The sequence below is a fragment of the Gigantopelta aegis genome, chromosome 2 (genome assembly GCF_016097555.1).
Source record: "Gigantopelta aegis isolate Gae_Host chromosome 2, Gae_host_genome, whole genome shotgun sequence".
Lineage (NCBI taxonomy): Eukaryota > Metazoa > Mollusca > Gastropoda > Neomphalida > Peltospiridae > Gigantopelta > Gigantopelta aegis.
This window is the reverse complement of record NC_054700.1, coordinates 42,534,819-42,550,131: the sequence shown is the minus strand read 5'-3', so window position 1 is coordinate 42,550,131 and position 15,313 is coordinate 42,534,819. Positions and strand designations below refer to the sequence as shown.

Genomic DNA, 15,313 nt, shown 5'->3' with positions numbered 1-15,313 from the left:
AATTTTAACGTGTAATTAAATTGGAACTTTAACTTTTAACTTTCGTCATGCATTGTCGGCCTACTTTGTTAGTTACGTTTCGTCAATGCTTCAGGAGAAACGTTATCAAAGGGAGGTTACTCTCGATAGCATGGCATGTTTGGGGACCGGGCAAAAATAAAACCCTATTTGTTTAACGATACTTCAGCAATTTTTAACGAGCGATATTGTGTGAAATATTGCCGGGAATAGTCCTACTTCTAAATAGGGACGTGGTCATGTCGTAACTGGAGGGGGTGGTGGGTGGTGGTGGTGCCATAGATGGCTACCGGCTTCCGAAGGTTTTTGTTTAACTACACTCCTAGATGGTGTGATGATCTGCCTGCTTCTGAAGGTTTGGTTTGTTCAACGACACCACTAGAGCACATGATTAATTAATGATCGCCTATTGGGTGTCAAACATCTGGTAATTATGACTGGTAGTCATCAGAGTAAACCTGCATAGGACACCTATAGTCCGTCCCGTCATTTTATAAAAATGTTTTTTGCTATTAATTTCAGGTTTGCTTGACGTGTTTTGGAAATAACACATTTTTTAAAACAATTTTTGTGTGCAATTTACAAATCAATCGACTCAGAAATAAATAACTTGTAGTAAATTTCATAGTATGAAAAAAAGGCAATGGAAACTATGTTTTATTAATCTACAAACCTGTATCACACTTAGATAAAGTTATAAAAGAGTGAAACAAGAAAATGTGACGTTGAAATGGAATAATATCCTTTAAAAATAGACTAAAGCTGTTTATGATCACTGAAATCAAACATTACTTATATTTTATTCTTTAGATCATCCATTTCCGTAGAACCGAAGTTTTTCTGATCATCTTGGTTTTTCTAATACCACAAAATGCATTTTTCATATTTTTTAAAACGCACGTGCGTCTGAGAAGTAGCGGTTATTGATTCGAGTTCTAGTCTATTTTTAAGGATATTTCCCAGTTTTAACGCCACAAACTCTTCTTTCACTGTATTGTAACTTAATCCAAATGAGTTACAGGTTTGTAGATTAACTAAACTTAGTGTCTGTTTTTTTACAAGCTAAAACTATGGTCTGCGCCTTTAAGGAAACAGAGGCTCGTAAATGAGTGAAAGTTTTAAGAACAACTGTAAATTAATTAACTGATCTTAACACATATGTCACAAATTAGCCGACACTGAAAATGTTCTGAACACTATTGGCTATGTTTGACAACTAAATATATGTTCTTTGCGACACCAAAAACACGGTCATCTGGCTTTGTCAATATACATGTTGTGTCAGAAATGTTTCCATGGTGCCCCGAATCATATATAGGTCAAGTTCGCAAGAGTGTTGTCTGCGACGCAAACATTTCAATTTACAACAATGTTTGATTCCCCTCGCAACTGGTTGTTCTTGTAGTTAGCTCGCCAGCTCCGCTTGACCCCGTAAACAAAAATATGTGGTCTTTTCCATGTTGTCGTTTGACCTTAGACGAAAATGTTGTCTACAAGAGTTTATACTGCAATATCGCGCAAATAGCGAAGGACGAACTAGCTGGAAGTGGGTTTATGGAACTAAGTCAATGTTGTGAGGAATATATGTTCATAAAAAGTAAAAAGAGTTTGAAAATGAAAAGATGTTATTATAATAAGTTAGTCACATTCAAAAGTGAACATTTTTTTTTTTTTTTTTTTTTTAACAAACATTAATTTTTAAATAATAATAAAAACCATCAAAACAAATGACGATATTTGTGATAGAGAAAGCAGGTTTTTGTGTGCTTATATCCAGTTATGTGGGCTGTCTTTCTATGAGTTAATGGCTAATTGTTAGTTATATGTGTAGGAGAAGCAGACGTATGCAGGGCATTGTGTAGGATGGGTCCAGATATTTTTGTTTAATCACAGAGTAGGGTTCGAAACATACTTGTTCAAGCAAATTGTCTTTTTATTCAATGCATTTTCCGTGGGAGCGTATCTCGACACCCCCCACCCCCCACCCCCCGCTATATATATATATATAACTTCGCTCGCCACAGTCTAGATCACACACACACACACACACACACACACACACACACACCTAAAATGCACGTGTCTGCCCATTGAGTCTTTTAGTCACCTTTGGTAAAAGCCGGTTTTGGGATAAGAACCCGGTATGTACTAGCCTTAGAGCTGATATCTTAACCACTACCCCTCGTATACGTGCTTCTTATACGTTTGTGATAGCTTCGACAGAGTTAATTGGAATGGAGTCTTTTACTTTTTCCCCACCCTAATTTTACACTGAAAGAAAAGTATATTTAGATTATACTACAAAGCACATAAGAGTATCAACGAAAAAGAAAACCCCTACCCCCAAACAAAACAAAACAAAACAACAAAACAAAACAAAACAAAACAAAAGACAAAACAATCAAACTCACCGACGTCCTTTCCTTCGATATAATTTGCGACCTTCCGTGATGAGTATTCGTATGGTTTCAAAATTAGTTTTTTCCCCCACCCTCATCTACCCCATCCCCCGATTGTAACTCTTTACCGACGGACTTGCAATAATATACATTTTTTAAACTGTTATTTGTAATAATTTATACCTGGTTTCGACGACATATTAAAGGGACATTCCTGAGTTTGCTGCATTGTAAGATGTTTCCTACTAATAAAATATTTCTACGATTAAACTTACATATTAAATATATTTTCTTGTTTAGGATATCACTGTCTGTATATTCGATGTGTTTCTGGTCGTCTTAATATTTGTAAGAAGCTCAAACTGGATTTTGTCTTCAAATAATTTCGTACGTACGAAAAAACAATATTTTAGGAAATAAAATGAAATTTAACCTAGTACAAATATTAGAACGACCAGAAACACGTTTAATATACAGCCACTAATATTTTATGCAGAAAAATATATTTGATATTTAATTACAATCGTTAAAAAGTCTCTGTTAGTCGATTACTTCTTAAACATTGCAGGAAACGCTTTAAAGTACTAATTCCTCTATTTCAAACATTTACAAAATTAATTAAATGTTTGGTCTCTTGTGTCACTACTCATCTTTCACCGTGCCACCAAAAGTTTAAAAAAAAACAGGTCCAAAAGGTTACATTGCTGTCTAAATATCCCAGACATTTTTGTCATTACCGTAGCTTAAAGGTTTAGTTGTAGTTTTTTAGAAAGTTTACAAAAACGCTGACTTCCTTTTTTTATGTTGTTCAGCTCGTGCCATACTAGTGTCAAGTTAAAACTGGTGATAATGAATATGCAAGTACATGCAGTAGCCGTTGGTTTAGTACATACGCAAACAAAATCGCAGGGTGGGTGTTTTTTTGTTTTTTTTTATATCTATATACCCAGCCCACCTGTACGTAGGCCTATGTGTACGCATTGTATTGACGTACGTACATACCGTTCTTTTCCTATCAGTTGTACGTGTTGGCCGTCCATCCATCGATCGATTCATTCATTAATTCATTAATCAATCCGTCCATACAATCCATCCAACCCATCCCATCCACCCATACATCGATTCATCCATCCACCCATACATCGATTCATTCATCCATCCATCCATCCATTCCATCTCATCCTATCCATAAATCCATCCATCCATCCATTCTTTGTTCCTTCCAGTGATAAAGCTCTCGCTTGGTGCGCTGTTGCTCTAGGATTGATCCCCGTCTATCCAGTGCACGTTGACGGGTTATATCAAAGGCCGTGGTATGTGCTATCCTGTCTGTGGGATGATGCATATAAAAGATCCCTTGCTACTAATGGACAAATGTAGCGGGTTTCCTCTCTAGGACTCTATGTCAAAATTACCAAATGTTTTATATACAGTGACCGATGATTAATAAATCAATGTGCTCCAGTGGTGTCGTTAAACAAAACAAACTTAAACTATTTGTTCCTTTCATGTATCTATACACCAATTCATTTTATTACGAATTCTTACACACCCGTTGGTGAGAACACCATGCGTCATTTTTTATAACAGATGGTTGTTTACACATGTACTTGTGTTAACAATTTCAATACATACGACTGGCTGCTCCTAGGTCACCACTGCCATACATCCAATGAAAAACTACACGATGGAAATCAATTACATTGTGACGTATAGTTAACCTGACAATCATGGGTCTGTGACGCGTAAGTTAGCTACAAGTGCAACGGCTGTAAATAACTTTTAGTCGAAAAAGATATTAAAATTTGCTTAAAACCTGGTTTTGGGGGATATTTAAGAAATAGAATAATACATTCGTGTTCATTAGATACCATTTATCTTACAACTCGTTGTTTAAAAACGTATCAAACTCGCTTTCGCTCGTTAGATACATTTTAAAACTGGTTGTGAGATAAATGGTATCTAACGGCCACTCGTGTATTATTCTCTATATACATACTTCCAGCCTCTTCCATGACAAAGCTGATATCTTCAGGAAGAATGAATTGAAATTTTCAGTGGTTTTAAATGTATCCCAAAATGTTGGTTCAGTATTAAGGTAGATAAGGTAACATTACAATGTGTTTTGATGTTTTTCACAGAAATAAACCGCGTTCGTAATGCAAAATGTTTGTTTTGTTTAACGACACCACTAGAGCACATTGATTTATTAATCATCGGCTATTGAATGTCAAACATTTGGTGACTTTGGCGTATAGTCTCAAAGAAGAAACCCGCTACATTAGTAGCAAGGGAGATTTTATATGCACCATCCCATAGACAGGATAGCACATACCACGGCCTTTGATATATCAGTCTTGGTGCTCTGGCTGGAAGGAGATATAGCACAATGGACCCACCGACGGGGATCTATGCTATACCGACCTTGCATCAAGCAAGCGCTTGCCGCTGGGCTACGTCCCGCCCCTTCGTGATGAAACTGATTTGGTAAATAGACTGACAAAATGTGCCTAAAATTTTCTTAAGACATTGATCAGTTCAGGGGCGTAAGGTGGGGGTGCGTTTCTTGTGCTGTTCAGTATATATATATATATATAATATTATCACAAAATAACAAAATCTCCAAATCAAAATGTTTTATTGACAAAACTCTTGTATTTAAAATTAATAATCAATTCAGAAACAATTATTATGCATATACTATTATCTAAATGGTTTGACAGGAAACAACTAACTAGCCTATAAACACCAGTTTGTGAAATATTATAAATTAAATAATAGTAGAAATAACAAGAAAATTAACTCATAAATAAACACTAACTTTAGTTTATAACACCTTCCACCACAACAGACAAGATTTCAACACTAAGTCTTGTTACAACGACATGTGTGACCGTCTATAGAAAAAAACCCAGGCCAAGATCACCAACAGAAATTCATGCACAATGTCATTTTAAAGAGACAGACCTTAGTTTCAGCCAATGAAAATACACACTAAGTTTAGTTAATCTACAAACCTGTAACACATTTGGATAAAGTTACAATTGAGGGAAACATGAGTCTGTGACTTTGAAATGGTGAAATACCCTCTAAAAATAGACTAAAACTCGACTCCATAACTGTTACTTCTCAGACGCACATGCGTTTTTAAAAATATGAGAAATGCATTGTGTGATATTAAAAACACCAGGATGACCAAAAACACTTCGAATGTACGGAAATGGATAATCTAAACAATAAAATCTAAATAAAGTATTATTTCAGTTATTAAAAACGGCTCTAATAGTAAAAAAAAAATGCCTTAGTGTTTAAAAACTAGAGTATGTCCCTTTAAGTAGATTGTAATTACAAATGTATATAAAAATAGAAAATTATACAAAACAATATGTCTGCTGTGAACATTTTGAAAGATGGAAAACAAGTTAGTAGCTGTAATCATTAATTAGTAATCCCAATTTTATTAAGATAAAGGCTGACACAATATTATTTGTTTTATTATTAAAGGTAGAACAAATTAATTTGGCCTTAACATTTACATAATACAGACCTGAGTAAAATCCTTTAAAAAAAAAAAAAAAAAATCTTCTTCTTTTGTACTTAGGCAGAGTTTGGGGTATAAGATGGACCCCAAATATTATTAGCAAATATTATTTCTAAATAATAGTTTAAAAGGATGATCTTCAAAATAATATTTTAAAAGGATAACTTTCTAAATTGTATGAGTTTTATCTATAACTTTCACTCCTTAGTGCATTCCAGAGATGAAAGTTGGCCGCGTTTCGGCGGAATTCCGCCTTTTTGGCAAGCCAAAAAAATTCAATAAAAAACAAACAAAGGCGCGTGTCCTCAGCTGAAAAATAGTTTAGCCTTTTTTGGGCCGCTTTCATCCCTGGCATTTACTTCACTTGTAGTTTGAATTAAATATTACATCAGTGGAGAAAGGTATCATCTTTGAAAGACTTATGTTACACGAAACCCCCACGCACAAAAAAAACACAACAACCGTTTATTATTTAAATAGCACAACAAAATACATCTGCCAAGACCAGTCATATTAGACCAATTAATATTTCAATCTCTGCAAATTCACTATAGAGTATATAAAAAAAAACCACAAAAAAACCAAACAAATAAGAATAAATACATATAAAAAAAAAAATTTTAAACTATGATCACATACCAAAAAAATAGCTACTTCTGATTTGTAATATTACAGTCGCTGACCCCAGCTTTTACTAATGTATTATAGTTTTGATTTTTACAACTCTTTTTTTTTTTTTACCGTTAAATTACACCATACAAACGTTTAGGTTAAATCATTAGGTCAGACCAGATCAGGTCTTAGGGCTGCACATTCATAGTAAGCTGATGTAGCGCACGCCTGTCATGGGCGCAGGTGTCGACTTTCACCGGCTCCTTTGACCAGGACAGGACCTGTAGCCAGAATTTTATATTGGGGGCCACTCATATTGGGGAGGGGCTATGAGTCTGTTTTACACGAGTTCTATTGCAAACATATTTTATGGTACAAAGAAAAAACGAATTGGGCACACGTGTTCTTAGATGACAGGCAATTACAAAAGATGGCGTGAGGAAAAGTTGGTTAAATTACTAATTTTGGCATTTGCATTTTGTGTAAAAGTAACGACAGACGATACGAATGCCTCGTACGAAAATAGCTACAATAATAGCCGATTAACAAGACACAAATATTATGATTTCATCGCTTGCAATTGGCTATTCACGTAGTTATTCTCGTATAGTGTGGACTCGCCTTAAAACAGACGGTTGTTCACATAATATTATGTGCGTATCTTAGAAAAACCAGGGACAGCGGTTTTAAAACATGAGGTGTGTTTAGATTACCAGTATATAAATCCCAGCTTACCCGTAATATTATCTTTAGAAGAATAAATTGATGAACGAATAAATTGCAATTAATAATTTATCGCATTTATAATTGGTAGCCATTTTTACTTCGTAAAAGAATACCATCACCTATACGAGTTGCTGTGAATAATTTAGCTTTTTAAGCTGCCCTTTCAAACACATTTTTGATTACTTAACAATTTAGAGTTAACCATGATGCAAATTATTCTTTAGATGCAGACGCTAATCTAGGCACATACCAATGTATTAACTCGCCGTTAACGACCAAAACGCGGACACCGTCACCAAGTGATTCCTCTTTCATAACAATATATTACAAAGGATGTGGCGTGTTAAAAAGGCCAAGCGTTCGCGAACCATTTAACTAGTACCATCGTCTAATGTCATATCATATTCACTTAACGTTAGGCGTGAAGACCAGTGTAGCGAGCGACCACCTCCTGCTCACCCTCCTGAACACACCTTTGGTAACAGTCTTTGTTTGTTGTGTCAAATGTTGCGAAAATAGACGAATTTAGGCTTATTAGCCCTCAAACCGACCTCGGTGGCGCAGGGTTCGCAGCCCGGTACCGGCTCCAACCCAGAGCGTGTTCTTAAGGGCTTAATGGGTAGGTGTAACGCCACTACACCCTCTTCTCTCTCACTAACCACTAACCAAGTAACAACTAACACACTGTCCTGGACAGACAGCCCAGATAGTTGAGGGGTGTGCCCAGGACAGCGTGATTGAACCTTAATTGGATATAAGCACAAAAATAAGTTGAAATGAAATTAGCCTTCGACTATACTGATATTTGTATTTTGCGTTAGGAAACGATGTTGTGTGATTATGAGGCGATATTGCTGCTTTAAAATTTAACTACAGATCCTGGGGCTAAATTCACAACACATCTTAACTTGATGTTTACAGGTAGTTGATATCTATTTTACGACGAAAATTACGTAAATACGGAATATGAATAATATAAAGGTAAAGATTTATTAGCCTAATTTTGAACATACCGATGGCAATAAACGTATACATTTACGACTGAAAATCTGTTGTTATAATAATTATTACAAATAATACAGTGCGAAATATAATCACTTTTGTCCTTACCGTAACCTATTGTCATAATTTCTCTTACGTGAAAGAGATACGAAACACTTGTAAACGTACTACTTCTGATCGTAAACGTATACAATTACGATTCTTTGTGAATTTGGCTTCAGGTGTATGTCGGTAATACTAAAAGACAGGAACAGCTAATTTGAAATTATGACAAAGCAGATAACACAAGTTACGAGTGATATGCATGGTTAGTTGCACAATTTTGATGTTTTGATTAACAGCCGATAGTCCCGAGTATACGTCGGCACGAGTGACTATCTTATGTTTTATCAAAAAATCATAAGGATGCAAATAACCATGCATAACACGAGTAAGTGTGTGCGATAACCGCGATAACCGATTTGTACCACGCACCCTATAAGTAACGTTGCATGACGCGATAAGGAAGTTTGGCTCACGGATATCGGGGTTAAAAAAGGTGCTATTATATAGATTTATTGGACCCTTTTGTCAACTGCTAAACATCCTAATCCTGGTACAAAATCATACATATATACTGATGTCCAAAGCAAACTTTACAAACCTAAAATTTCAATAATCTCATAAATATTGTTGCTAATCGAAAATAACCAATTTAGAATTCAGCGGCGGATCCAGAAAATCCTTCTTTTTTTTGGGGGGGGGGGGGGATGACATGAGGCGGAATTCCAAGGGAAGTTTAGCACTGACAAATCGGCAGGTATTTGATGTTAAACATATGAAACTTGTTACAGTAAATTCCTTTCGATTATAATGAACAAAGGATCGTTTACATTCTTTTCCCCCACAATCACGGAGTACTAGGAACTGTCAACTGGATGAGATAACATTATGAACTGGGTGCCTACATTTTTTAGAATTTTATCTAAAGTGTTAAAAGTACCATAGCTGCCTCTTATACATTATATACAGTATAGAGTTGATCCAAACTTTTTATTTCGAGAAATAGTGTGAATTATATTTAAAATATGTAGTTGTTTTGTGATCTCGGAAAAGGTAACATTGACAATATTTTATCTACAATCTGTACAAATGTTTTACCTTATTTATTTATTTAATTATTTATTGTTTAACTTTTACTAATAAAACGTTGTTGTTGTTTTATATATATATATATATATATATATATATATATATATACATATATATATATAATAACAAAAACATAAAATTAAACTAAAATTAATTGAAAAACAATTATGGAGCATGTATTCGTTTTAAAATTAATAATTTGCATTAATTATAGTATGTTCATTTTAATATTTGTTAATACGTGTGTGTGTGTTGCTTTGTCCGAGTCAAAAACCTTTGATACTGCGTTTAAGAGATAGAGGTAGGTGAGGTGAGGTCGAGTGGAGATGGGACCCAGACGAAGAAACAGCCTAAATAATGTATTATAGATTAAACATGTTAAGGGGAAACCGTATTAATGAAATAAAAGGGACATTCCTAACTTCGTAGTCATATTTGTATTATATTTAGATTATTCGGAGGTAAAAATCCAGTTTTAGCCACTACAAACATTAGAACGACAGAATTTTTTTTACATACACAACCATGGATACTATAAGGAAGAAAGTGTAATTAATTTGTAATATAATAGTTTAAAAAGTTAAATAGCTACAAAGTTAGGACCGTCCCCTTTATTATCTGCATGTATTGCGTTAGACATTCTATAATATGCTTAATACTAAAAAATCGAATCTGATTAACAATAAAATTTAGTAACAGTAACAATTTGAGAAGACAATCTACCATAAATCAGTCTTTTGAGTTAATAGAATAAATATTATCTAGAAAAGTAAAAATAAAATTGTAAAATTAAAAAAATAATAATAATAAAATAAAATAAAAATAATAAATAAATAAATAAACGAAACATAAACAAAAATATACTCAACTTAAAACCTAAAATAATGCACAATATTATTAGTTACCTTGCAAGTTGTTTAAAAATGTTTTGAAGCCACCGAATAGAAAAAAAATCCATTAAAAATATATATATATAAAAAATCTTTCATCCCTTTTTCATGTTCGTGGAAGACTTCATCAGCACCGCCATGGCGCGAACCACTTCATGCGTGACAGCGGCGTGGGCTGCTGCAGCCACTGCACGAGCTGTTTGATGGACACAATGTACACGTCGTCCATTGTCAGTAGCTTGTCGATGAACCTGATGAGCCCGTTGACGTTGGGTCGGTACACTTGGTGGGAGAACCAGGTCTGTCTGAAGCTGATGCCCATGGGACCTCTGTTGCCCTCGTAGTACTTCCAGAAATTGTCCATCAGGTACTCGAATGTGTCATCCTCTGTCCAGGGGTTGTTCATGCAGCCATCGGCGTACACGCACGGGTAGAGTTTCTTCACGTCCAATAGCGGCTTCACCGGGATCTCCCACAGGCCAGGGTAACTTTTGGTGGGACATCCGCCCACGGAGCAGGCGTCCTGCCACCGGAAGTCTAGAGTGTACGGCCAGGGGAGATTACCGCTTGCTGTTCTGGTCGTCAGCGTGCTGTCGTAGAGCATCTGATTGTCAAGAAGGCTTTTGAATTGCGTGTCTCCGGAAGGTCTCATGGAGGGACTTCGCCAACCCAATATGGGAGTCACCGGTAGTTTTGTTAACATGTATTGCAGTTCTTTAGAGAAGTCATATTTCCCGTTTGCTGAATGTCTATAGGCGCCCGGTTCGTCTCCTTGTATTGCAATTTCGTGTCCGTTGTTCACGTGCGACATCAAATACGGAATGAAGTTACCTCTCTTGGACACGAAGAAAGTCGCACTGATGGGACAGCCATTTGGATTTTTTCTATCTTTGTTGAAGATCTTCAGATAAAAAGGGTGAGACCTCTGGTTAATTGGTCCATCAAATGTGAAATAAATCATCTGCGGCACGCGAGTGCTTGGCAATGCACCCGGTGGTGATAACGACCGACACTGGCAAGCAGGAAGCTTGCAGGTCCTCTCTTGAACACAGTATTTAGCTGATGGCGGGGCAAAGATGGAATGTCTTGATGGGGTCGTTGGAGCAGACCTGGACGTCTTCGGCACGTCTTTCTCCCTGGATGCGTCATTGTTTTTTGGACGTGATGTTCGTCTTCTCCAGATCGGCGCTTTGGTTGTTTGTTCAGTTGTTTTGACTGTCTTCCAGTAACGGGGTGGCTTAGGTGTAGGAAATCGTGGCTTTTTCTGAGGTTGTTGCTGTTGTTGTTGCTGCTGTTGATGTTGCTGCCGTTGTTGTTGTTGCGAAGTTGTTACTTTATTAACGTAGCGTGGCGCGGTCGTCTGGCGTTTGCACCAGTTCCAGAGGCATCTTCGTTCATCGATCGGTTTAGGCAAAGAGGATGCCTTTGTTTCTTCCCGCCAATTATCTCCCTTCTCGGTGGGTTTCTTACGCCACCACGGAGAAATAATGCTGGACTGTTGTGGATATTTAATCGCAGGGCGTTTTGTAGTTCTTGTCGTAGATTTCTTATTCCACCACGGGGAGGTAACTCGTTGACTGTTTATGGCCCTGGAATTTTGGCTTCTGAGTTGTCCTTCTCACAGGATAGTGTACGCGCCTTGTTCTCCACCAGTGTATCGGTCTGGGTGTTTTGTTGGTGATAACTGGACGGGGTGTTGGGCGTGGGGGACGGGGCGTTGGGTATGGGGGCCAGGCTGTTCTGCCAGCTGATGCTGATCGTACATTGTTAGGATTTCTGATCTTTGAAACAGCCTTGCAACCCCAAGCCTCCAGTTTATGCAATTCTGAAAGTTTTGTTGGATGCCTCATCCATTCCAGCATCTTTTGCACTGACACAATATACACATCATCCTTCTTCGTCATTTCATTTATAAACCCGTCCATCGCTGCCAGATTGTGCGGTCTTTGGAACCATGCCGCGTGCATGTTGAAGCCCAGTGGTGTTCGCGTCTCGTAGTTGTCTTCGAAATTTTTCCACAAATATTCGAACGAATCCTCTTCCGTTGTAGGTGAATTGTAGCATCCGTCTACATAAGCACATGGGTAGGCTCCCTTGTAATCCATTAAGGCTATGATAGGAACCTCCCAAAACCCTTTGTGGCTAGTTGTTCGCTTTGGGCAGGGCGGTATCTGACAGTTGTAAGGAAAACCATAATCTAGGGTATAGGGCCACGGTTTCTTCTGATGCCGTTTTCCAACAGTGTATGTCAAAGAGATATCGTAGGTGTAGCCAAGTTTATTCAATGTCGAGGGCTGTTTGTCTCCCGCGGTCTTTAGATTCGGACTTCTCCATCCAACGATTTCGTCTTTTGGGACACTACCTAGTTGGGCTAGATTACTCTTCTGGTGCTCTGCCTCGTCTGCGAGTTTCGCCTCTGTGTCTATGTTGGTGTGCGTCACACTGTGGACTCCTATCTCCATCCCTTTCTTGTAGAACTCCCTCACCAGCCGGTAGTCCGTATAGGCGTGCTGGACGTACAGGGACATCGATATCGGGCAACCGTTTGGGTTCTTGCGATCAGAAGAAAACAGCTTCCGATAATGCTGGGCCATCTGACCGTTCAGGGCATCGTCGAATCCGTAAAAAATTATCTGCGGGGTGTCCCTGACGGGCAGGGGGCTGCTGTAGGTGCCGCAGGAGCAATGGGGCAGAAAGCAGTTGACGTCTTGGTGGCAGTAGGAACATTTGACCGTCGTAATGACCATAGCTGTAAGGAGCAGGAGCTGTATTAATCCCATGATGCTGATATCTGTTATGGGTCCCTTCTCTTCTTCAACAGCGGAAGGTATGGGCTACGAGTCCTCACGTATATCGTGACGAGCTTCTTATCAAAACGTTGATATCCTCTAGTGAATGTTTTATCAAAATATATATTACGAGAGTGAGAGGCTTCTTGCTACTGTTTTTCTTTTCTTGTGCGTCGTAATGATCCTTCTACCAAAACATTGGTTTCCTCTAATGAATCACACTTCTTACTTTATTTTATTATTTTTCACACATACATATATATATATATATTTTTTTTTTCGTTTCCTTTTGATAGCAGGATGGGCTCTTTATTACCGTTTCCTCTCTTGGGTCGTAATGAGCTTCTCACCAAAACGTTGGTATACTCTCTACAGAACTACACCAATCCAGAGATAAATGTGCTTTCTTAAAAACAAAAGGAGGAACTCAGGAGCCCACTTCACCACCACTAACCAGTGTCCGTGACAGTCTCGCGGCAAAACGTCAATTGTCGTCTGCTTCACAGAGCCTCGGTTTTTTGTTGTTTGCCCTATCCGGACGCTCTGTATTGGCTGGAGACTGGTTGACGTTATTTTTATAGCTACAAGGCGGAGCCTAAACGTCACACGCTCAAAACTAGAGATGTCCGGATACATACAGCTGACTGCTGACAATTTATGTACTACACGGATCCTGACTATATTTGTGATTCAAATGTCTTGCTATCTCTCATCATTTACGTGATTTTATTTTTTGTGGGTGTGCATATTTCAGACATAAAAGGAATAAATTATTGTTTGCTTTTTATAGCCAAAGTTATGTTGCAATGGGATGAATAGACAAATTATTTTGTTTTAAATGCATACATATATTGTCAATTATAGAGACTATCCTGAGTTTGCTATTTTGGTTAAGATGTTTCCGATTAAGAAGTCCTTTTTTTACGACTAGAGTTACATATTAAATACATTTTCTTATTTAAAATACCAGTGTCTATAGTAGGCCTAGTTCAAGCGTCATTTTAGTTCCTAATTTCAATAATTTTATATGATGTATTTATTAACACGAAATTCAGTCATAAACACGTTGTCATGGCAGCAAATTCGGGATACTAGTAGTCTCTTTAGTGCAATCGATTTATTAAATAATTTATTCTAAAATATATTAATTTTATAATTACTTTCAGTTGTTTAATTTGTATTGTTTTCTTCCTTGCTTACATTTTTACTAATTGATTATTAATTTTAAGTTTTAAGTTTTAGTATTAAATTGTGAACATGTAAAATGTTAAATATAGGTAGATTGATATCAAGATATATGTTGCAGGGATCACACTGGAAAGGACTGTCTTTAGGCAATTTTCACATATTGGGGTATCTCCTTGAAAATGATTAAAAAGTTGCTAACATAATATTTTTATTAGCCATCTACATCTAAGGGACATTCCTGAGTTTGATGCAATTTTTAAGATGTTATCGACTAACAGAGACTTTTTAACGATTGTAATTACATATCAACTATATTTTTCTAGATAAAATATTAATGGCTGTATATTAAACATGTTTCTGGTCGTTCTAATATTTGTACTAGGTTAAATTTCATTTTATTTGCTAAAAAAAAAAAAATTCGTACGTACGAGATTATTTGTAGACAAAATTCAGTCTGGGCTTCCTACAAATATTAAGACGACCAAAAACACATTGAATATACAGACACTGATATTCTAAACAAGAAAATATATTTAATATGTACCGGGTATGTTTAATCGTAGAAATATTTTATTAGTTGGAAACATCTTACAATGCAGCAAACTCAGGAATGCCCCTTTAATGTTGTAGCCACTTTGTAACAGTTGACTAACTGGTCTATGGTGAGCCCTGATGTTTACATAAAAGGTGTTCAAGTACATTAATATATTTTTATACAAAAGGTGCTATAATACATAAATATATTTTATATACAAAGCAAGAAGGTACTATGTTTTCATCCACGAAGAGACACAGATAAAAATGATAGTCTAGCAAATATTTAAACAATGAACACTGCGACTGAAACAAACGCTACAACACGGAAATATGAGATAAAGTTATTACGTTGACAAGGTAGTAAATCGTGGTCCATCGAATGATTAACTGTGTGTGCACAGGTTAGTACGCTGTATTTACTCGTCAGTTACTTCCTGGAATTCGGGAATGGGATGATATGTAGCCTACTGAGCTCCCCTT

General features: G+C 36.8%; 1 protein-coding gene across 1 annotated transcript; it reads right to left on the bottom strand.

Moving 5' to 3' along the window:
* Positions 1 to 10,446: 10,446 nt before the first annotated feature.
* On the bottom strand, positions 10,447 to 13,099 carry LOC121388620. The gene is made up of 2 exons (XM_041520038.1): positions 11,942 to 13,099; positions 10,447 to 11,814 (listed from the first exon to the last, which is right to left on the bottom strand). Exons 1-2 carry the CDS (start codon positions 13,097 to 13,099, stop codon positions 10,447 to 10,449), a joined length of 2,526 nt encoding a protein of 841 aa, XP_041375972.1.
* Between the last annotated feature and the right edge of the window lie 2,214 nt (positions 13,100 to 15,313).

Excerpts from the sequence above, each read along its gene's own strand:
- LOC121388620 (XM_041520038.1), bottom strand. The coding sequence starts at position 13,099 with ATGGGATTAATACAGCTCCTGCTCCTTACAGCTATGGTCATTACGACG. Across the intron at positions 11,815-11,941 it reads CAAGGCGCGTACACTATCCT|TCCAGCATTATTTCTCCGTG; the intron begins GTGAGAAGGACA and ends TATCCACAACAG.